Source organism: Salarias fasciatus, chromosome 3 (assembly GCF_902148845.1).
Source record: "Salarias fasciatus chromosome 3, fSalaFa1.1, whole genome shotgun sequence".
Classification (NCBI taxonomy): Eukaryota; Metazoa; Chordata; class Actinopteri; order Blenniiformes; family Blenniidae; genus Salarias; species Salarias fasciatus.
Genome location: NC_043747.1, coordinates 11468702 through 11491118, shown reverse-complemented (window position 1 = coordinate 11491118; position 22417 = coordinate 11468702). Strand labels below are relative to the sequence as shown.

The window sequence follows — 22417 nt, the reverse complement described above, 5'->3', positions numbered from 1 at the left end:
CATTTTCTTCTGATCACATTTGAGCTTTTCCACAGTGAACATCACACTGGAAGACAGAAAGAATCAATATGTCAAACTCATTGGTACAAAACTGAGAGACGCCAATCCTGATGATTTTCCTGATGGGCAGAAGGTTACCTGTGTGACAGCTGTCAAAGGAACACCTGGATTCTCTTCTGGACAACACTACTGGGAGGTTTCTCTGAAGAATCCAAACACTGAGCCCAAGCAGTCCTGGTGGCTCGGAGTTCCAAGCGCTTCTGAAATTCCTCATGATGCATATTTTTCTCCAAACACATCCAATGGTTTCTGGTTCTTGTCTTCTTCCAGAGACGTAGAAAATAAGCTTCAAATCAGCACAGAGCCACAGTTTTCACTGCCTGTCCATGATAGACCGTGTACGGTTGGTGTGTTTTTGAATCATGACAGTGGAGAGCTTTCCTTCTACAATGTGGAGGAAAAATGTCTGATTGGATCTTTAACTGCTGCTTTCACAGGGGAAGTGTTTACACTGTTTAATCCTGGGAAAGGTGATACATCACCTATGGAGATATTGCACAGGACAGAACAAACAGAGGGGGACAGTGACACTGGGAATCATGTAGCTTCACCAGAACAAGAATAAGTCTTCATATAATCTTAGTAACGACTCCAGATACAACTGATACGATTCACACCGACACATCATCACTCATTTATAGTTTGCTGTGGATTTAATCATTACTCTTTTTAAGCATTCCGCGGTTCTCTTTGATACACTATTGGGACTATATCTGTGTTTTTAAGCTCAGGATTATTTTGTAACTGAACAACTAGTGAACTTTTGCTTGTGCTCCTCACTTGTGTGGCAGCTCCATAAGTTAGACGTTCAACTTGTGTTATTGTCTGAAATAACGCTTTTACACTGTAAACACTCCTGATTTGTGTTGCTATAACCTGTATTCTGAGCTGCGTACTGTTGAATACTTATATAGTATTCCTCCTATTAAGGAATTTTATATTCTTCGTATTGTGTTATCTGGTATTCTTCATATTATGCATGTCTATGCTTCGATACTGTGTAAACAGCTGTGCAAAAAAATATGTATTATGTGTGAGAAAAAACCAAGTATTACTCTGCCTGCATACCTCTTTTCTTTTTTTCAAAAGCAAGAGACACGAGCCTGCATCTTTGCCTCTCTTTTTCTTTTTACAAAAATTAGAGAGACACTTGGCAGCAGTGTAGGATGCATGTAGAATGGGAAGGTACCTGGCACTCGTGTGTGATGTGTGGAGAGTTTGAAGGTCCTGATAAAGACGACCGGAAGAAGGGAGCCACAGCTGGAAGTATACAGTCACAACAGTGTAGTCAAATAGAAAAAACTGGAAAACTAAGATGCTGCTGTGTCTTCAGAAACGGTACCAAAGGGGCAGAGAGGAAAATGTCTTTGCCTCAGTCTCACATGGTCAAGCTCGCTGCTGGGAGCTTCAGAAATAAAGTTCTCTCCTTGCTCTCTGACTGCGACTCTGTGTCTGTTTTTTCAAGGAGAACCAAGAGCTGCAACAGTTGAAGATTTTCTGCAAAATGTGTCTGTGGGGATTTTTTTGCATCACAACTGGCTGAGGATTCTTTTGTTTTTTTTGGATAAAATCCACAACAGTACATCAAACAATTAAAGTAATTATGTGAGATATGTTTGTTTAAAACTGACCAACTATGCGACTTCTGCATGATTTATCGGTAACAATTTTACTAAATCAGATTTATTAGTGACTGTATTCCTCACTATTCAGTATCTTCTTACAATTTCTTCCAATACAACTAAGGTTTTTTAATATTCCAAGTGGGACCACAAGGCAGGGGATGCAAAATACTGGGAGGAGTGCATGGTGATAATTTGAATGAATTGATTCTTTGGTCAGAATCAGCAAATAATACCAAGAGTACTGTTCAAAAGGCCCTATTGATGTGTAATGTTTGTATGGTTCTGCCATTCAGGGTCATAGCTCAGTTGTCCACTAGAGGGCACTCCAACCTAGTATAGGTGTAGCTGTGGGGAGAAGAAGAACTTGGAGGAAAATATGCTCTGTGAAGCTAATCTTTGCCTGCTGCTATTACACCTAAGGACTGACCAAGAAGGGTTTGCGTACATAAGAAGTAAGTTGGAGACTTCTGGGGGTGTTGTTTGTGCCTTATAGAGTCAGTTTGCTGTGGGATAGTTATCTAGTTTAGCAGCCTGAGTCTGCATGCTGGTAACCCGAGCTAAGTTAATGCTACATGCTAGGGTCTGTGCAGGCCTGTGTTTATTGCTTTGTAGATGTGTATAAATGTGTGTGTTAGAGATATGTGTGCATTGTCAAGATATACTTCAGCTGGTGATTTTGTTACTATTATACTGCATGTATGGGTACTGAGTACACCTTGTTTGTAATTTGCAGAAAACCAAACCTGAACCTGAACCAAACAAACCTTTAATACAAAGACTTAAACTTCAGTCTGCCTCATCATTGACCTCAGTCCTGATCGGTGTCCCAAGTTCCACCTGAATATTCATCCTGGCCTTAAAGCAGTGTTCTGGCCGACACTCCAGGGTAGTGGCAGCTGTAATTACGTTCCAGCACCATATAGTTTTTTCCAGCCCACCGAGATCGAGCTATCTCACCAACATTAATGGTCCTTCGAGCCGGATGAGCTGTCTCTGCCCTATCAAGATGGATGATATTCAGAACTTCTCAGCGCTTGGTGCACGCCCTCGATGTAACACACGTCGACCTATTCGCTATGAAGATTATGAGACTGATCTACCCGGGCGTGGTGCGCACTACATGGAGGCTGAGGAAACCGCACCACTAGCTGGCGCTACCTATGACCCTTCCCCCTTTTTTGAGCATTACAGAGAGCCCTCCCCAAGCTATGCTATACCTATAAGAGCAGAGCTAAAAGAGATAAAACGTGAGCGGCTTCTGCTTCAGCAGTCCCAGGAGAATATGAGGGCAGGACTAGCTGATATCCAAGCCCTTCATGCCAGTATGCAGCAGATGCTGAACCGAGTTGAGAATCTGCAGCTCACCCCTGCACCAGCAGTTGCTGCCATCCACCACTACCCAGATCCTGTTGAAGAAGAAGAGGATTGGCCTCCACCCCCACCCCCAGTTGTGTTCATAGAGGAACCAGTTTCCAGTCATCACCTAAAGAGGGAGTCTTTGGCCACACAGCAGAGTCATCCTAACCTACCGTATCCGGCGGTCACACCCCAGTCCAAGGCTCATCCCTCAGTGCCACCTCCCCGAGCACACCCCACACCGGTTGCATCATTGCCACCTCCTCCACCCCCTCCTGACTCATCATGGAGGCCACCACCAGTCCAGACACTCCCCAGCCCAGTTGTAACTCCAGAGTTCACCTACAGGGGGCCTCGTCCGAGCATTCCTAAGCTCACTCACAGGGATCCTGGGGAATTTGCCCGCCTGAAGATGGCACTGGATAACTTACTGCCCCCTGAGAGCTCAGAGTTATTCAAATATCAAGTCTTATTAGACCACCTGGACCTGGAGGAGGCAAAGTTAATAGCGGATGCCTATCTTCACTCTTCCACACCCTACAGTGACACTATGCAGGCTCTCAATGAGAAGCTGGGCCAGCCCCACCAGCTTGCCCTAAAAAGAATCGCAGCCGTGATGAACTCACCTGACATCCACAGAGGGGATGTGGCAGCATTTGAGCGGTTTTCTCTCCAGATACAGTCACTGGTGGGCATGTTAAAGACTTTGGGCCCCCATGGCGAGGCGGAACTTCAGTGTGGCTCCCACGTGGCTCGACTCCTGAGCAAGCTTCCCCCTGAGCAGAGAGCTGAGTTCCGTCGCTGCATGTTCAACCACTCCAGTCAGGTTTACACCCTTGAGGACCTGGCCACATGGCTGAAGTATGAGTCGTGGTGTCAGGATTTCGATGCCCTGTCCACTCCAAGAGCTACTAAAGAAAAGCCTGATGCAAGACTCTTCAAGCGCTCCACCACTGTGCTCCATGGTGCGGAAAGTACACCCAAGCCACCAGGTCACAGCCCTACCAAACCAAAGCAGCAGCCCTACTGTGCTTACTGTGACAACCGTGCCCACCACCTCAGTCAGTGTCCAGACATCATCAAGCTAAGCCAAGAGCAACTGACTGACTGGATCAAGGTAAACAAGAGGTACTGGCGCTGCGCCCGGTCTCATCAGGCAGCACAGTGCACCCTCAAGAAGCCCTGTAATCTGTGTCAAGGTCGCCACCTGCAGGTCCTTCACCAAGTAAACTCCAAGTCTCATAGGCCACCTGGATCAGCTCCTGCCTCTGCTGCCCAGGAAGGTGAGAATTCCACCGGGGTGCTGTACCTCGACCGTCCCACAGAGAGCAGCAGAGTCCTGTTGAAGGTTGTACCAGTCATCCTTCACCACAATGGTAAAGCTCTGAGCACTCATGCTGTATTAGACGATGGATCAGAGAGAACCATGCTGCTGCATGCTGCCGCCCAGAAGCTCAACCTCCAGGGTATCCCAGAGACACTTCCCCTGCGCACCATCAGACAAGATGTGCAAACTCTCCATGGTGCTTGTGTTTCATTTGATGTCTCCCCGGGTGGCAGCTCCAAACTGAAGTTCAGGGTCAACAACGCCTTTACCACTACCCACATCGACCTGGCAGAGCACAGCTACCCAACCAAGTTGCTTCAACAGAGGTACAAGCATCTCCGGGGCCTCCCCCTCCAGTCATTCAAGAAGGTCAAACCCCTGTTACTCATTGGCAGTGACCACCCTCACCTCATCACCCCAACTGAAGCCGTACGGCTCGGTCCCCCAGGTGGCCCCGCAGCAATGCACACCAGGTTAGGTTGGACCCTACAGGGCCCCTCCAGTCTCATCTGCTCATCATCTTCATCACAGCAGTGCCTTTTCACCACCACCACCACCCCTCAGGTCAGTGAGCTACTGAAACATGTTGAGAAGTTATGGCAGGCAGATGTTATTCCCGCCAAGGAAGGCAAGGTAGTTACACGCTCGCGAGAAGATAACGACGCTGTTGACCTGCTTGACCTGAAGACAGTTCGTGTTGAAGTGGAAGGTGTCCACCGCTATGCTACCCCTCTTCTCCGCCGCAAGAACATGCCAACCCTTAAGGCTCCCCCCGCCGCAGTCCTGCCAAGTCTGAGAGGTATCGAGAGACGCCTCCAGAAAGATCCAGAACGAGCTCAGATCTACAGCGCTGAGATAGAGAAGTTGGTCCAGGCTTGCTCTGTGGTGAAGTTGTCCCCCTCCGAGGTCACTGACGCAAATGAGTCATGGTACATCCCCCACCACCTTGTCAGCCATAATGGAAAACATCGTCTTGTGTTTAACTGTTCATTCCAGTTTCAGGGCCAGACCCTCAATGAACAGCTTCTCCCTGGGCCAACCTTGGGAGCATCCCTCCTTGGTGTCCTCCACAGATTCCGGGAGCATGCGGTGGCAGTCAGCGGTGACATAAAGGGCATGTTCCACCAGATTCGTCTTCTCCCTGAGGATCGATCCCTCCTGCGCTTCGTGTGGCGTGACCTGCACCCCAAGGAACTTGTTTCAATCTATGAGTGGCAAGTTCTCCCCTTCGGCACGACTTGTAGCCCATGTTGTGCAACCTATGCTCTGCAGCGTCACACCAGAGACAACGTTCAAGGTGACGAACAGCTCCGCCACTCTGTGGAACAGTGCTTCTACGTGGATAACCTACTCCAGAGTGTGCCCACCCCAGAAGAAGCACAGGACCTGGTGGACAAGCTGAGAGCCCTCTTATCATCTGCTGGATTCATCCTTCGTCAGTGGGCCAGCAACGAATCCAGCGCTATCAGTCACCTCCCTGCAGACCTCAGATCCACCAGTACAGAACTGTGGCTTACTCAAGACCAAACTGATGCTGCTGAATCCACTCTGGGCCTGAGCTGGCATTTCCCTACCGACACCTTGGGATACAAGCACCGCCCCATCAGCTACAGCACTCCCACCATGCGAAACATTTACAAAGTTCTTGCAAGCCAGTATGACCCTTTAGGCTTCATCCTGCCATACACCACCCGGGCCAAGATGCTGGTGAGACACCTTTGGGACCAACAGAGAGGCTGGGATGACCCTCAGCTACCCCCAGAGCTATTACAGCAGTGGAAAACCTGGGAAGAAGAGTTGCAGTTTCTCCCTCAAGTCCTGCTGCCCCGTCCTTACCTGCCGCCACACCTCATGGAGTTCGTCAGAGAAAGGGAGATACACATATTTTGTGACGCATCTGAACAAGCCTACGGTGCAGTGGCCTACCTGCGAACAGTGATGAATGATGGCAGCTCATATCTGGCATTCCTGATGGCTCGTTCAAGAGTTTCTCCCAAGCGTGTGCTCTCCATGCCCAGACTCGAGCTGTGTGGCGCCCTCTCAGGAGCTCAACTCTCCAGTGTCCTCGCTAAGGAGCTCACCCTCACCATCAAGAGAACTGTGCTATGGTGTGATTCTACCACGGTACTTACCTGGCTGAGCTCTGAATCGTGCCGCTTCAAAGTTTTTGTTGGCACCAGCATAGCTGAGATCCAGGAACTGACCCATCTTCACACCTGGCGCTATGTGGACTCAGCTCAGAACCCAGCTGATGACATAACCAGGGGAAAGTCGCTTCTGGAATTGAGCAGACCCAACAGGTGGAGTCAAGGTCCCCCTTTCCTGATCCAATCACCAGACCAGTGGCCTGAAGAGCCGAGTGGTGCCAGCACTGAGCCTCCAGACCCTACTGAGCTCCGCAAAGACACCTTCTGTGGAGTTTCTACCACAACCAACTCTGCCACCCCAAACACCAGTGATTACAACACCTGGACACAGCTGTTGGACGCAACTATCTCACAGTTGCATGGGGCGGCCACCAGAGGTGAAACCTTCTCTGCTGAGGACTACCATCAAGTGGAACTCTGGGCCCTGAGAAGAGCTCAGCAGGAGAGTTTTCCTGAGGAATACCGTCTCCTCAAGGCCAACAGACCCATCAGCCGCAGCAGTCGTCTCATTGCACTCGCCCCCGAGTTCGACTCAGAGAATGAGGTCATCCGAGTAGGAGGGCGTCTTCGTCGCTCAGAAGATCTCCCCTATTCCAGCCTCCATCCATTGGTCTTGGATCCAGCACACCCAGTCACTCGTCTGCTCATACAGGGCATCGACAGTCGTCTCCGTCACCCAGGACCAGAAAGAGTCTTCGCGGAGATCCGACGTTCCTATTGGGTCCTGAGAGGCAGGGAAGCAGTTCGGCGCTTCCAGAGAACCTGTCCTGAGTGTCGCCGATGGAGATCAAAACCCACAGTTCCCAAGATGGCCGACCTGCCAGTTGCTCGTCTCCGCCTTTACAAGCCTGCCTTTTATTCGACGGGTATGGACTGCTTCGGACCCTTTGAAGTCAAGTTAGGACGCCGTGTGGAGAAGAGGTGGGGCATCATCTTTAAGTGCCTTACCATCCGAGCTGTCCACCTTGATGTCCTCACCTCCCTCGATGCCGACGCTTTCCTCATGGCGCTCCGACGGTTCATTGCTCGGAGAGGAACCCCTGCAGAGCTGTATTCGGACCAAGGCACCAACTTCCCTGGTGGAGAGAATGAACTTCAGGCAGCTTCTACCTCCATGACCTCTGACCTCCAAAGGATCCTTGCTCCACAGAAGATCCTCTTCCGTTTTAATCCTCCAGCAGCTCCTCATTTTGGGGGAGTGTTTGAGCGGGAGATTCGATCAGTCAAGACAGCACTGTACACCACAGTTGGAGCCCAACCCCTGCAAGAAGAAGTCCTTCGCACTGTCCTCGTGGAGGTGGAGGGCATCTTGAACTCGAAGCCACTGGGTTATGTCCCATCTGACATCAGTGATCCTGATCCAGTAACCCCCAACTGCCTCTTGATGGGGCGGCCAGATGGATCACTTCCCCAAGTGGTCTACCTAAAGAATGAACTCCTGAGTCGCCGGAGGTGGAAGCACTCCCAGGTGCTCGCTGACCACTTCTGGTCGAGTTTCATCCGGCTGTATCTTCCTGGTTTGCAGTCCCGACAGAAGTGGCAGACAGCTTCTGCTGACATCACTGAAGATTCTGTGGCGATCGTGGATCCACAGCTGCCTCGGGCTTCCTGGCTCATCGGTCGGATTTCCAAGGTCCACCTCAGTCCTGATGGCCACATCAGGTCTGCTGACATCAAAGTGAAGGACAGAACTTTCACCCGACCTGTGGCACGGCTGGTGATCCTGCCGGCCCTCCCGGATGAAGACGAAGGACAGTCACCTTAAGTTGTTGATACAGTTGCCTTTTGTTTGAGCAAATGTACTTCATACATTTGGGGGCGGCTGTTCAAAAGGCCCTATTGATGTGTAATGTTTGTATGGTTCTGCCATTCAGGGTCATAGCTCAGTTGTCCACTAGAGGGCACTCCAACCTAGTATAGGTGTAGCTGTGGGGAGAAGAAGAACTTGGAGGAAAATATGCTCTGTGAAGCTAATCTTTGCCTGCTGCTATTACACCTAAGGACTGACCAAGAAGGGTTTGCGTACATAAGAAGTAAGTTGGAGACTTCTGGGGGTGTTGTTTGTGCCTTATAGAGTCAGTTTGCTGTGGGATAGTTATCTAGTTTAGCAGCCTGAGTCTGCATGCTGGTAACCCGAGCTAAGTTAATGCTACATGCTAGGGTCTGTGCAGGCCTGTGTTTATTGCTTTGTAGATGTGTATAAATGTGTGTGTTAGAGATATGTGTGCATTGTCAAGATATACTTCAGCTGGTGATTTTGTTACTATTATACTGCATGTATGGGTACTGAGTACACCTTGTTTGTAATTTGCAGAAAACCAAACCTGAACCTGAACCAAACAAACCTTTAAAGCGACACTAAGGAACTTTTCAACCTTAATAAAACATTTTAATATCTTTTGTGATGATACATCGACTTACAACGGGTTGAATGACCCCTCTGTCACGGGCTGAGGGCGTCAGTATTGCTTTCACTTGGACTAAGAAACTGTGAGGAGGGTGGTAGGAACCCTGCACACGGCATGCGTCACATTATGATATAACATTGTTTAGCCACCATTAGATTCATGACCTCGTCGCTATCCGTCCTTCACACAGCCATTGGAAACAAATGTAGGTGAGTTCAGTCTGACAGCATGCCACCAGGAGCAGCATTTTACGACGTCACGCACTAGTCCTCATGGGAACTGTAGTATTCCTTTAGGCAAAACACTACCGCTTTTGTCCACTGGCGCCGCCAAAATCAACGGAAACTGAAAGTTCCTTAGTGTTACTTTAATACAAAGACTTAAACTTCAGTCTGCCTCATCATTGACCTCAGTCCTGATCGGTGTCCCAAGTTCCACCTGAATATTCATCCTGGCCTTAAAGCAGTGTTCTGGCCGACACTCCAGGGTAGTGGCAGCTGTAAATACGTTCCAGCACCATATAGTTTTTTCCAGCCCACCGAGATCGAGCTATCTCACCAACAAGTACGATGACAGAAGCTTTAACACCATTTAAGTGTTGTCCTGTTTTTATGAATGAAAAGTACCACTGATGTTAATTTAGAGGTCTGATGTTTAGAAACTGATTGAATTTCATGTAATTTTGCTGAACACTGAATTATATTTAACTGTTTTTTTCAATCTGTTTGTGGAATTTCTGCGTGTAAATGTCTAAAAAGAAACAGATTTAGTGACTGTCGTGAGTTTGAATAAACACAATGAATAAGAGGCCTGTATTTTCTCTATTTTCAGTGTTCCAGTGTAAAATTGAGCTTACAGTCCAGTTTAAGAAAACACATCAAAATGTTGTACACTTTAATAAGTACAGATAATATTTACAGTATTTACACCCGAACACAGGACTAACTTTGTCATCACTACTGCATACTGTTATAGATGAGGAAGTATTTATCAAGTCAAATCGTACAAATATCACTGAGTATCAAACACAATCTATACGAGTTGATTTGTTTTCACTTAACGCAGTCTGCCTATGTGTTTTTTTTCTTTTTTTTAAGATTAAAACCATTGGTTTCCTCCTCCAAAGCTGAAATATTCACGTTTGGTCATCAGCCTTCAGTGGAAGAAATTGCGAGACGGAGAATGTTGTCTAGTTGTCTGAAGAACACACACAACACATTGCAGACCTTTTTAGTTTCCTTGTTTTTAATATCTATCACAAAGAAATTGAACTATAACAAATGTGTGTTTCAAATCACATACTTCTGCGTCTGCTTCTCTTTTACATTTAGCAGAAATGGGACAGAAAACGATGAGCCAATCCAAATATACACTTCATTTTCAATCATCGTTATGCAGCCTGAACAGATTCTACAACTCTGAATTCATCAATTAAATAACAGGAATAATTCAATCATTCCACAAATCAATATCTGCCCACTGGATTTTTTTGCCAGTGAATTCACCTCAGAAGCAAAATAAAGTAGCTGCAGAATATAAACGCCAAGCCAGCAAGAAAAACAGGCTGATCCCCAAACCTGGAGGAAAATAAAAATCTACTTCACAGTCTGTTTGTAAATAAACACATGAACAAGTTTCTGTAAATGTTGTTATGTCACAAATCTTATAGTTCTCAGAATAATTTTTCAGATGGCAGTGAACTGATTTTGTCATTGCCTCAGTGTCGCTGTTAAATTTCAGGTAATCATAAGCGTGTCAAAGAACACCTGTGTTTACAAAGCAGAGGGTTCTTGAATGCATCATGATTACATTAATAATAGAAAAGTGAAAGTGAAGGTGTTCTAACAGCAGCAAGGACACGCCTAAGACAAAGATTTTCTCTCAGATCTGAATGTTATTTGAGTCCAAATTTAAACTATGACATGCACAACCTGTAGTTAGATGAACTGTCCTCGCTCAGAGCCACAATGGGTGAGTAACGATTACAGAATACAAAAATTCCATAATTGCACGAGCTTGTTGAAAACAATAGCTTCCTGCTTCCCTGAGGGCATTTAGCAACCTTTTTCTATGAGCCTATAATAATCAATCGATATACTTGTCTCTCTGTATTTGATCTGTGATGGATAATCTGATAGTGCCAGCTGGGGTCACCTCCCATTCACGAATCCCCACTCCCTTTAACCTGCCTGGCCTCAGTTATATTTTTTTCTTTTGGGAATGATGCATTTGTGGTTTGTGATGCTGTGTGTGTCATCATGCACTGCTGCTTCTGGTAAGTGTTGAGACTGAATTTAAAATGAAACAAGGATGCTTGAAACCTCTAAGTCTCAGCACAGGTTCTTTTATTTGACTGAAGATGATCAGACCGCGAAGACGGTCTATTCTAATAATAAAGTAAAGATACGAGGCTCCTTGGACCATCAGCCCTGCAGAGGTCAGATCTTGTCAGAACCCCAGGTGAAAATGTTGCCTGTCGATGACAGAAAAGGGTCTTTGAAGCCTGTTTTTGCACAGTTAGGCAAGACTCTTTCTCTACACTTGATCCTTGAATTTTATGACCTGATCAGACCGTTACCAGACCTTCTTCTGGTTGGGATGTTTCGATCTCCTCCACCCTTAAGGCACTTAGGCAACAATAAATGTAGAGTCTGTTAATCTCCTGACCGGATCTTTTCTCCAGGGCTGTGGGTTCAACACCGTTTATAGCTCACTCAAAGGCTAAACTAAAGTGATCTTTCAAATATGCAGTCACAAAATAAAAGAGCAGAGTAGTAAAATCACAGTTTAGTCATATAAATGGATAGAAATATACAACATAAGCTGGTAACTCACATCCATCATCATGTTGTCAAACCACTTCTCTTCAATTCATCGACACTGGTTCATAGAAGTACTCAGAAACCTGCAGCTGTTCCACATTTTGTCACAGCACACTCACTTGAATTTACTCTATCTGATAATAGATACTAATATCAGGATAATTGTGAAGTGAAATGAAATGAATCATGTGTTTTTTTTGTTTTAACAAATGAAAATCTGAAAGGTGTGGTGTGACTGGAGGGCTGGGGGACACAAGGGTGGAGTTCCAAAGATTCATTGACAGTCTTGGTGAATGTAGTCCAGGAAGTGGAGACATAAGAGGCGGCAAGGAGACCTGGAGCACACAGAGAAGGATCCTGGACAGACAGGAAGCAGGAGGCTAAATCCTTTCAGGAGGGAAGGAGCTGGAACGGGATTGGCTAACGGGGAGATTGAAACACAGCTGAGGCAGACGGACGACAGGTGGAACTAATGAAACACAGGGAGGGACGTGGACAGCAGGAGGATGGACAGAGGACACACCAACAGGGAAAAAGACTGGATCCTGATTCTAATTGATCACCAATATTCAAGTGGACTCTTTAATGACTCATGTGTAAGGGACGGACTGCTTTGGGGGTTGCCATGGGGACATAAAAACTCTGGGCGTGGGTAGCCGATGAGAGGAAGAAGGGGGCGGATCAGGAAGTGATGGGAATGGCGGCAAAGAGAGCGAACGGCGTGAGGAGCCGAGCCCCAGCCTCGCTGTTTTGAGGTTCGGAGAGGCGGTTCAGCTTTGTGGCCGGGAGCGTCACAAAACCGTGGGCGCGCCTCGGACGGGCGTGTGGTGGGCTCCTGGCGAAGCTGCCTCGAGAGGACGCCTCGGGCTGACGGCGAAGTGTTTGGAGCGCCGCCATTGAAAGTTTCCGGATGAAGCGCTCATGCGGAAGTGACTGAGAGCGGGCCCGGAGCGGAGCCCGTCCGGTTACTGAACGCCGAGCTGAGTGTGGAGTGAACCGAGGACGAGTGGTGCATCTGGCGGAGGATAGGCAGACGCCGAGTCTCCCGCAGTGTAAACCCGCCGCAACCCGCCCAGAGATCACGAGTGTGTGTGGCAGAGCTACCGGAGAGGACGGCAGACTGCAGGGGGCGCCGCGTGCGTGGCTAAAGTGGAATATAATTAAACACAAAGTTGTTCCCTGCCATTCGGCTGTCATCTCAGCGACCATCTCTTTTACCTGCTGCACCTTGATTCATGTTTACTGTGGAGTCCAGAGGAAAAAAGGTACTGTTTTTGTCTTTCTTATTTGAACCGCTATATCAGGAACTGACGGAGGAACTACTGCACTGTAAAACAAGTGCACTGTAAAACAAACGGGACCAAGTAAAGTCAGCTGTTCTTTCATCAGCCCTAAGGATCTATAAAAGACTTCCTTTGGATTAATTCTTTTGGTTAAGAGGACTGAAACATCTGAATCAACAGGTTTTGTGGTGAACATTTATGCTTAACTGTTTATTTTCTCCTTTGAGTGGGTTGAATTTATTATTGTGTATTTGAGATTGGTGAAACCTTATTTGTCAATTGTGTGATTCTGTCTGTAAAACCCACTAGCTGGGTAAAAATTACTGGAGTTCCGCCACTTGGCGTTAAAGCATTTCATGGGTCAATACCTCGAGGTATTCTTTTGAGGGTATTTTGTTTTGAAGGTGTTTTGAGGTAATTTTTTGAAGATACTTTTGTTGGGGATTTTTGGTGTTTCTAAAACTTCTCCTAATTCATTTTATTTACCTTGTGTTGGTTTTTCTTATTGATAATATTATCCCTCTTCCCGAGCATTCTAACAAACTGAGGATAATTTATCATTTCACTGGGGTCTTTAAATAAATCCCTGGTTAATGTTCCAGTCATTCAGTTGTCTGAATTCTTGTGCTGCTCTGAAGTGGGGGCACCCCGCCTTTTCTGGTTTGGAGTAAGGTAGAAGAGTATCGTGCCAGTGTAACTTTGGTCCAGAGTGGTCTCCGCTTCATTCAGGTCCTAGATATTAATTTTTCTAGACCAGAGGCCAAACCAGAGAGGTATCCACATACTTACTGTTGTAGGTACAGGGGTTTCTAGCGCTAAGGGGTAAAGACCAGATCTTGCGCTCCTTTAGCCTTTCAGGGTGGCCTTCGTCGTTCCCCCACCTAGCGGGATTATTCTCCGTTACACATGCACACCACAATTTTCAGAGTTTTTTTAGGTAAATGAAATAAATTATGGAGAATCTTCCTTTTGCAAATGTACCTTACTCTTTATTATTCTGTCACATAAAATCCTAATAAAATACACTGAAGTCTGTGAGTTTAATGGGACAAAATGTAATAAGAGCCTCACAATAACTTTGAAAATGCCTCTTTGTTTCATTGAAAACTCAAACAATAGGAAATGTAAAGCACTGGCTGAACTCACAATATTTCTGTGGCAGGTTCAGACGGTCTTGTGGTCGGTTCTAATGACTCGGTGCCTCACAGCCACACTGGAAGCAAACCCCTCTTATCAGCAGTGTGGAAAGATAATGACATGGTGAACCTGAGCTGTGAGTCTGAAGGCTGGTATCCACAGCCTGTGATGCGCTGGTCCGACCGGAAGGGAAATCTGGCTGCTGCAGACGCGCGGTACGATGAAGATTCATCTGGTCTTCATTCGGCCCGCGGTTGGGTTCTTGCTCCCAGCGACTCGCAGGTTTCCTGCTCAGTCGGCATCAATAATGAAGATGCTAAAGAGGCCTGGTTCCACCTGGGAGATCCTGAAAAATCAGGTAGTAAATCACTGGATTTTGAGAAAATGTCTTTCCTTGTGTTGAACTGTTGCATTTTCTTTTGGATTATAGCACAATATAAACAACTTGCTTCTGATTCAGACTGTGGAAGTGGTCCATGGGTGGCCTTTGGGCTGCTCTTTGCTGCCATCGTCATTTCGTCAGCTGCACTTGGAGCAATGTACATCAGAAAGAGAGGTAAATGACAAGAGGTGATCTCTGTGGAGAGAAAATACACACCATAAATACACCACTAGACAATCTGGTGCAGCAACCCCATGCATTACGTCAGGCAGAGATTCTGCAACATGCTTCCACAACCCATCCCGCCTTACATCAGGTCACACCACACATTAGACCCCATCTTCAGGCAACATTGTGTGGCTCTTCTGGAGCTGCTAGACCCTCTGGGCCGTGAATACCGAATAATGCTGAATAATAGTGTCATGAATGGGGAACCCAAGACGCATTCTGGGTGTAATGAACCGTGAACAAATCTGCACCATGCTCTCTCCCATGTTGCAGAATCTCTGCCTGACGTGATGCATGGGGTTGCTGCACCAAGTTGTCTCGTGACTGAATCCAATACACAGATGTCTTGATAGCACATATTTTTGTGATGAAAACAGTCATGATTGTGGTGTATTACTTGTATTATATGTGTAATTATCAAAAGAAAAAGCTCCTGTACGAAGAAAAGTTAGTTGCAGCTCAGTAAGTGTCTTTTATGTTTCAGGCAGAAAATCCAAACGCAAACAAGATGAAACTGAAGGTAAGAAAAAGTCAAAATAAATTAAAAATGTATTTCTGCTTATATACAGTAGAGTGTATTGAGGTACAGAGTAAAAAAGGTTACTTTGAATGAATTTATTTTTTAGCCTCTCTCTGATATTATGCACAGAATGGACTCTGAAGGGCTTGTTCATGTCGCCCTCTAGTGGCCAGAGCCGTGAAGCGAATCAAGAGGTGATTGCAACTGGCCCACACACACACACACACACACACACACACACACACACACACACACACACACACACACACACACACACACACACACACCGCACCGCAATCGCAGACCTTTTAGTTTCTTTGTTTTTAATATCTATAACAAAGAAATTGAACTTTAACAAATGTGTTTCAAATCACACACTTGTGTGTCCGCTTGCCTTTTACATCTAACATAAATGGGACAGAAAACGATGAGCAAATCCAAATACACTTCATTTTCAATCATATTTATGCAGCCTGTTTTTATGTCACAAATCTTCTAATTCTCATAATATTTTTCAGATGGCACTAAACTGATTTTGTCATTGTCTCAGTGTGGCTGTTGAATTTCAGGTAGTCATAAGCGTGTCAAAGAACACGTGTGTTTACAAAGCATAATTATCCGAGGGTTCTTGAATGCATCATGATTCCATAGAAGAGTGAAAGTAGAGGTGTGCGATACTCCGAATTTTGGTATCGATCCGATACCAAGTAAATACTGGGCCAGTATCGCCGATACCAATACCGATACCGATACTTTTTTTACAAAAAATTTTTTAAGTTTTTATTTTTATTTTACATACATCACAGGTCGCAGTTTTGCTGTCTGACGCTCTGAAGTAGTTCCTAACAGTTTCTGCTCCTGTTCCTCATCTTAAATTTGCCATTAATGAACCAGTCTGTCTGATCAGCAGAAGGAGAAGGAGAGCTGCACAGTGAGCCTGAGTGAGCTGACAGAGAAAGAGGAGCGCTATGACCTCACCTGGAAAATAAAACACGGGGACCAAGATTTTAACCAAATAAAAGAACAATTTTTATCAAAAAACACAAGATAACTACAACAATGTCAACATTTCAATAAAAATAATTCCTTTTGCCTTTTTCACACACAGAAAATGTCAATACTGAAAATAGAATAAAAAAAATGTAACAGTATAACCAGTACAACAAAAAGTACCATTACCCACAGGTATTTATGAAAAAAAGTCATTTGTGCAAATAAGGTGCAAAATACTATTGGCTCTTTGCTCTTTTGTCAATGAGCTTATGCCCTGAGGTTGCTTTTTGCCCCTGGATATCGTGAGCAGTTATACTACAGTAAATAAAAACATTTAAAAAAAAAAAAAACCTGAAAATGCACAGCAATAACACGATAAACAAAACTTTAAAAACACACAAGCTGTGTCAAGACACAGCATCTTCAGAGTCATATGCTGAACCACATTAAACAACTCCAGTCATTAGTGTAAATATACTGTAAACTGTAGCTGGCTGTCATCCACCACCACCTTTGATATATATTATATTTTTTTAGTTCCATTAACACAATCAGGATTTATTTCAATTGACTAAATATATGAAAATAGTTTAATCACTGCTAAAATGACATCTTTGACCACCAATTGAAAAAGCAACGTCAAATTATGCTGGAAACACCAAAATCTTAACTTGGCTTCTCTAAAACAGCTCCCTGGATGTTCTGGAGGCTTCTGTTGAAAACCTCAGGCAGAGACCTCTGTCCGTGTCGGGGTCTGGTCCGTTTACGCTGCTTTTAAAAGTTTGTGCAGATTGGTGGTGTTACCGCAGCAGCGAATTACCTTCATGCACACATGATGCAGTGTCTTCGTCTGAAGCTGTGAAATAAGTCCACACAGCGCATCTTTATCCTCCACCATTGCTTTTCCTCTCTCTCTCTCTCTCTCTCTCTCTCTCTCTCTCTCTCTCTCTCTCTCTCTCTCTCTCTCTCTCTCTCTCTCTCTCTCTCTCTCTCTCCTCTCCTCTCTCTCTCTCTCTCTCTCTCTCTCTCTCTCTCTCTCTCGCTGCTCTGACAGAGCAGAGCAGAGGGAGGAGGGAGCAGCGCAGAGCGCGTTAACGAGCGTCTGAGCACTGAAGTGAGCGAAGGTCCGACAGAGAGGCTGCGCTAACTCTGCCAGAGCAGAAAAAAAGATATATCGATCTCAACGTGCTGGTATCGATCGATACCAATACTAACTTTGGTATCGATACTATCGATATTTGGATCGATCCGCCCACCACTAAGTGAAAGTGAAGGTGTTCTAACAGCAGCGAGGACACGCCAAAGACAGATTTTTTTTCTCAAATATGAATTTTATTTGAGTCCGAATGTAAACTATGACATGCACAGCCTAAAGTTAGATGAACTGTCCTCGCTCAGAGCCACAATGGGTGAGTAACTATTACAGAATACAGAAAAATTCCATAACTGCACGAGCTTGTTGAAGAAGACAATAACTTCCGGCTTCTCGAGGGCATTTAGCAACATTTTACTATGAGACTATATATATAATTAATCGATGTACGTGTCTCTCCGTATTTGACCTTCAACCTGCCTGGCCTCTGTTATATTTTCTTCTTTTAGGAATGTTGCATTTGTGGTTTGTGATGCTGTGTGTGTCATTCTGCACTGCTGCTTCTGGTAAGCTGGTTACTCTCATCCTTCATCATGTTGTCAAACCACTTCTCTTCAATTCATCGATTCATCTGTTCCACATTTTGTCACAGTACACTCACTTGAATTTACTCTATCTGATAATAGATAATAATACCAGGGTAACTGTGAAGTGAAAAGGAATGAATCATGTGTTTTTTTGTTTTAACAAATGAAAATCTGAAAGGTGTGGTGTGACTGGAGGGCTGGGGGACACAAGGGTGGAGTTCCAAAGATTCATTGACAGTCTTGGTGAATGTAGTCCAGGAAGTGGAGACATAAGAGGCTGCAAGGAGACCAGGAGCACACAGGGAAGGGTACAGACAACGATCCAACATGGACTGACAGGAAGCAGGAGGCTAAATCCTTTCAGGAGGGAAGGAGCTGGAACGGGATTGGCTAATAGGGAGATTGAAACACAGGTGAGGCAGACGGACCACAGATGGAACTAATGAAACACAGGGAGGGATGTGGACAGCAGGAGGACGGACAGAGGACACACCGACAGGGGAAAAGACTGGATCCTGACAATAATAGATCACCAATACTCAAGTGGACTGTTTACTAATGACAAATACACACCACAATTTTCAGACTTTTTATTGGTAAAATAATTGAAAATTATGAAGAATCTTCCTTTTGCAAATGTACCTTACTCTTTATTATTCTTTCACATAAAATCTTAATAAAATACACTGAAGTCTGTGAGTTTAATGGGACAAAATGTAATAAGAGCCTCACAATAACTTTGAAAATGCCTCTTTGTTTCATTGAAAACTCAAACATTAGGAAATGTAAAGCACTGACTGAACTCACAATATTTCTGTGGCAGGTTCAGACGGTCTTGTGGTCGGTTCTAATGACTCGGTGCCTCACAGCCGCACTGGAAGCAAACCCCTCTTATCAGCAGTGTGGAAAGATAATGACATGGTCCACCTGAGCTGTGAGTCTGTAGGCTGGTATCAACAGCCCGTGATGCGCTGGAAAGACCAGAAGGGAATTCTGCCTGCACACGTGCGGTACGATCAAGATCCATCTGGTCTTCATTCAGTCCACGGTTGGGTTCTTGTTCCCAGCGACTCGCAGGTTTCTTGCTCAGTCGGCCTCATTAATGAAGAAGCTAAAGTGGCCCGATTCCACCTGGGAGATCCTCCAATAAAGGAAAAACCAGGTAATAAAATATTAGATATTAGAATATTTTCTTTCCTTGTGTCCAACTGTTGCATTTTCTTTTGGATTATAACACAATATAAACAACTTGCTTCTGATTCAGACAGTGGAAGTGGGGGATGGGGATGGGTGGCCTTTGGGCTGCTCTTTGCTGCCATCGTCATTGTGTCAGCTGTACTTGGAGCAATGTACATCAGAAAGAGAGGTAAATGACAATAGATGATCTCTGTGGAGAGAAAATACACACCATACATTCACCACTAGACAACCTGGTGCAGCAACCCCCAGCAACCCCCACTCAGGCAGAGGGCCAAGATCTTACCCAGGAGAACCGGCTCCCACGGGCGGCTACCCACCCCAGACCAGCGCCCCCCAGTGTTCCAGCCTCGTACCTCGAGATCCAGGGTATCACAACCCCCCAAAACCTTCCTGTGTCCCTCCCTTCTCCCTTTCCTTGACCCCAGTCCACCTCCCCCTTCCCTGACCCCCACCTCCACCCTCACCAATCACACCGCCAGTCAACCTTCCTCAAACACTCTTCGATTCCTGCGTCATTCGTCCGTCATGTCTTGTGGGAGACCCCCCACCCCCCTACCCCCCCAGCAGGCAAGGGGACACTGAACCCCACATCCAGACCTCCACCATCACCCACAACTGCTGCCCCACCCCCACACCCCCTGAGACCAAATTGATTTTTTTTTTTTTTTACCGAACAATATTTTCACACATCTTCAACTCCGTCCATCACAGATCTCTTAATCTGCCACCACGTATTAAGATGTTCATCTGCTTTAAAGTTTTTTTTTGAAAACTGATGCTCGACAGAATTTCCTTGCATTGTCCTGGATGGGGGAAAGAGAGCATGGCGCAGATTTGTTCATGGTTCATTACACCCAGAATTGGGTTCCCAATTCGTGACACTATTACTCAGCATTATTCGGTTCTCACAGCCCAGAGGTTCCTGGAGCTCTGGAGGAGCCACACAGTGTTGCCTGGAGATGGGGTCAAATATGTGGTGTGACCTGACACAAGGCTGGGCGGGTTGTGGAAGCATGTTGCAGAATCTCAGTTTGATCTAATGCATGGATGGGGGTTGCTGCACCAAGTTGTCTCATGACTGAATCCAATACGCAGATGTCTTGATAGCGTCTGTATTTGTGATGTAAACTGTCATAATTATGGTGTATTATTTGTATTATATGTGTAATTATCAGAAGAAAAGTTAGTTGCAGCTCAGTAAGTGTCTTTTATGTTTCAGGCAGAAAACCCAAACGCGAACAAGACGAAACTGAAGGTAAGAGTCAAAATAAACAAAAACATTTTTTTGCCTGTATTAAGTAGAGCATATTGAGCTACGGGGTTAAAAAAGGTCACTTTGAATGAGTAATTTTTCAACCCCTCTCTGATGTTATGCTGAGAATGGAGACTTAATGGCTTGTTTATGTCGCCCTCTAGTGGCCAGAGTAGTGAAGTGAATCAAGAGGTGAATTAAAATGGCTCTAATCTCAGTTGGATCTGAGATCCAGGATTGCAAAGTCATTTTCAAATTAAGTTTGAAACCAAAAGGATCAAAATTAACATTTCAAAATGTGTGAACAAAATGAATATAATGCACCTATGTCACAAATGATCAGGAGAAAGGATGTAAAGGTGGCCGATTTTACTCCACATCTCAGTGATTGTTGTGAGTGGATGATGGTCCGTCTAGCTTTCAGATGATTGATTACTTGAATCAATCACTGTAGATATTGGAGAACTAACATCCTCCACTCAGAAAATCATTTAAGCTCAGACTCAAACTGAGAATGTTTTCATTGTGGTAAAGGAGACCAGCAGGCAGCCTCCCACTGATAATGTCACTTATTTGAGATTTACTTGGTAATTTTGGACTTCATGATTTCCTCCATGAAGAGTAGAACAATAAATGACTTGTTGTGATTTATTTTCAGGGTTCCCACTGATTCCAAGAGGTAAAACAGAACCCGATCACTCATTGTTCTTTAAGTCAAGACAGATATATTAACAGATGTGTTCTCTACTGCTTCGCCTACAGTGCCACAGAATCACTTTGATCCATCAGCATTTAACGACAACTATGGTAATGCTCATTTTATATGGAATAGTCACTTCTCTGTTGCATAATTAGGATTTTTTTTAATGTTGTTCTGATCACATTTGAACTTTTCCACAGTGAACATCACACCGGAAGACAGAAATAATCCATATGTCGCAGTCAGCGGTGCATGGCTGAGAACTTACATGTTTGATGATTTTCCTGATGGGCAGACGGTTACCTGTGTGACAGCTGTCAAAGGAACACCTGGATTCTCCTCTGGACAACACTACTGGGAGGTTTCTCTGAAGAATCCAAATTTTCCTGATCCCAAACAGTCCTGGTGGCTCGGAGTTACAAGCGCTTCTGAAATTCCTCATGAGGCAGATTTTTCTCCAAACTCTTCCAATGGTTTCTGGTTCTTGTCTTCTTCCAGAGACGTAGAAAATAAGCTTCAAATCAGCACAGAGCCACAGTTTTCACTGGCTGTCCATGATAGACCGTGTACAGTTGGTGTGTATTTGAATCATGACAGTGGAGAGCTTTCCTTCTACAATGTGGAGGAAAAATGTCTGATTGGATCTTTAACTGCTGCTTTCACAGGGGAAGTGTTTCCACTGTTTAATCCTGGGAAAGGTGATGAATCACCTATGGAGATTTTTCACAAGACAGAACAAACAGAGGGGGACAGTGACACTGGGAATCATGTAGCTTCTCCAGAACAAGATTAATTCTTCATATGATCTTCGTATCAACACCAGATACAACTGGTACGATTCACACCGACACATCATCACTCATTTAAACTTTGCTGTGGATTTAATCATTACTCTAAGTGTACTGCGGTTCTCTTTGAAACACTATTGGGACTATATCTGTGTTTTTAAGCTCAGGATTATTTTGTAACTGAACAACTAATGAACTTTTGCTTGTGCTCCTCTCCTCTATGGCAGCTCCATAAATTAGACGTTCGACTTGTTTCATTTTTTTGATATACGTAGTTCTTTTAGATTGTAAACACTCCTATGTCTGAATGATTTGTGTTTCTAAAACCACTTATGAAATTAAGTGGTTCTGATGTTTAGAAACTGAATTCCATGTGATTTTGCTGAACACTATGTATTGAATTTGACCATTTTTTCAACCTATTTGTGGAATTTCTGCGTGTCAATGTCTCAAAAGAAACAGATTTTGTGACTGTCGTGAGTTTGAATAAACACAATGAATAAGAGGTC

The 22417-nt window shown here is 45.0% G+C and overlaps 2 protein-coding genes across 12 annotated transcripts in view; both read left to right on the top strand.

Moving 5' to 3' along the window:
• Positions 1 to 22413, top strand: part of LOC115409910 (butyrophilin subfamily 3 member A2-like) — a 39527-nt gene extending 17114 nt beyond the window's left edge. For 3 of the 5 annotated variants that reach the window (XM_030121262.1, XM_030121272.1, XM_030121254.1), the window contains exons 9-10: positions 36 to 567; positions 21946 to 22413. In XM_030121262.1, the coding sequence (XP_029977122.1) occupies positions 36 to 567; positions 21946 to 22069 (656 nt within the window). In that variant the 3' untranslated portion in view covers positions 22070 to 22413. Of the gene's footprint in view, positions 1 to 35; positions 1924 to 21945 lie in introns of those variants that run through there. The other 2 variants (XM_030121246.1, XM_030121292.1) reach the window with 2 other exon arrangements.
• On the top strand, positions 10817 to 22413 carry LOC115409882 (butyrophilin subfamily 3 member A3-like). Of its 7 annotated transcripts, none has more exons than XM_030121202.1 (11): positions 10817 to 10894; positions 14191 to 14523; positions 14596 to 14721; positions 15260 to 15295; positions 17891 to 17947; positions 18792 to 19130; positions 19233 to 19334; positions 20388 to 20423; positions 21079 to 21099; positions 21171 to 21227; positions 21321 to 22413. In XM_030121202.1, exons 1-11 carry the CDS (start codon positions 10891 to 10893, stop codon positions 21911 to 21913), a joined length of 1704 nt encoding a protein of 567 aa, XP_029977062.1. In that variant the 5' UTR covers positions 10817 to 10890; the 3' UTR covers positions 21914 to 22413. The 7 variants fall into 7 exon arrangements, with proteins under 7 accessions (XP_029977062.1, XP_029977038.1, XP_029977091.1 ...); XM_030121178.1 differs by lacking the exon at positions 10817 to 10894 and adding an exon at positions 10916 to 11198; XM_030121195.1 differs by lacking the exon at positions 10817 to 10894 and adding an exon at positions 10917 to 11198 and having other exon boundaries at positions 14626 to 14721.
• Positions 22414 to 22417: the final 4 nt, after the last annotated feature.

Coding starts and splice junctions, on each gene's coding strand:
- LOC115409882 (XM_030121178.1), top strand. CDS start 11,144: ATGATGCATTTGTGGTTTGTGATGCTGTGTGTGTCATCATGCACTGCT. Junction 17,948..18,791: donor ATTCTGCACTGCTGCTTCTG/GTAAGCTGGTTA, acceptor TTTCTGTGGCAG/GTTCAGACGGTCTTGTGGTC. Junction 19,335..20,387: donor AATGTACATCAGAAAGAGAG/GTAAATGACAAT, acceptor TTTATGTTTCAG/GCAGAAAACCCAAACGCGAA.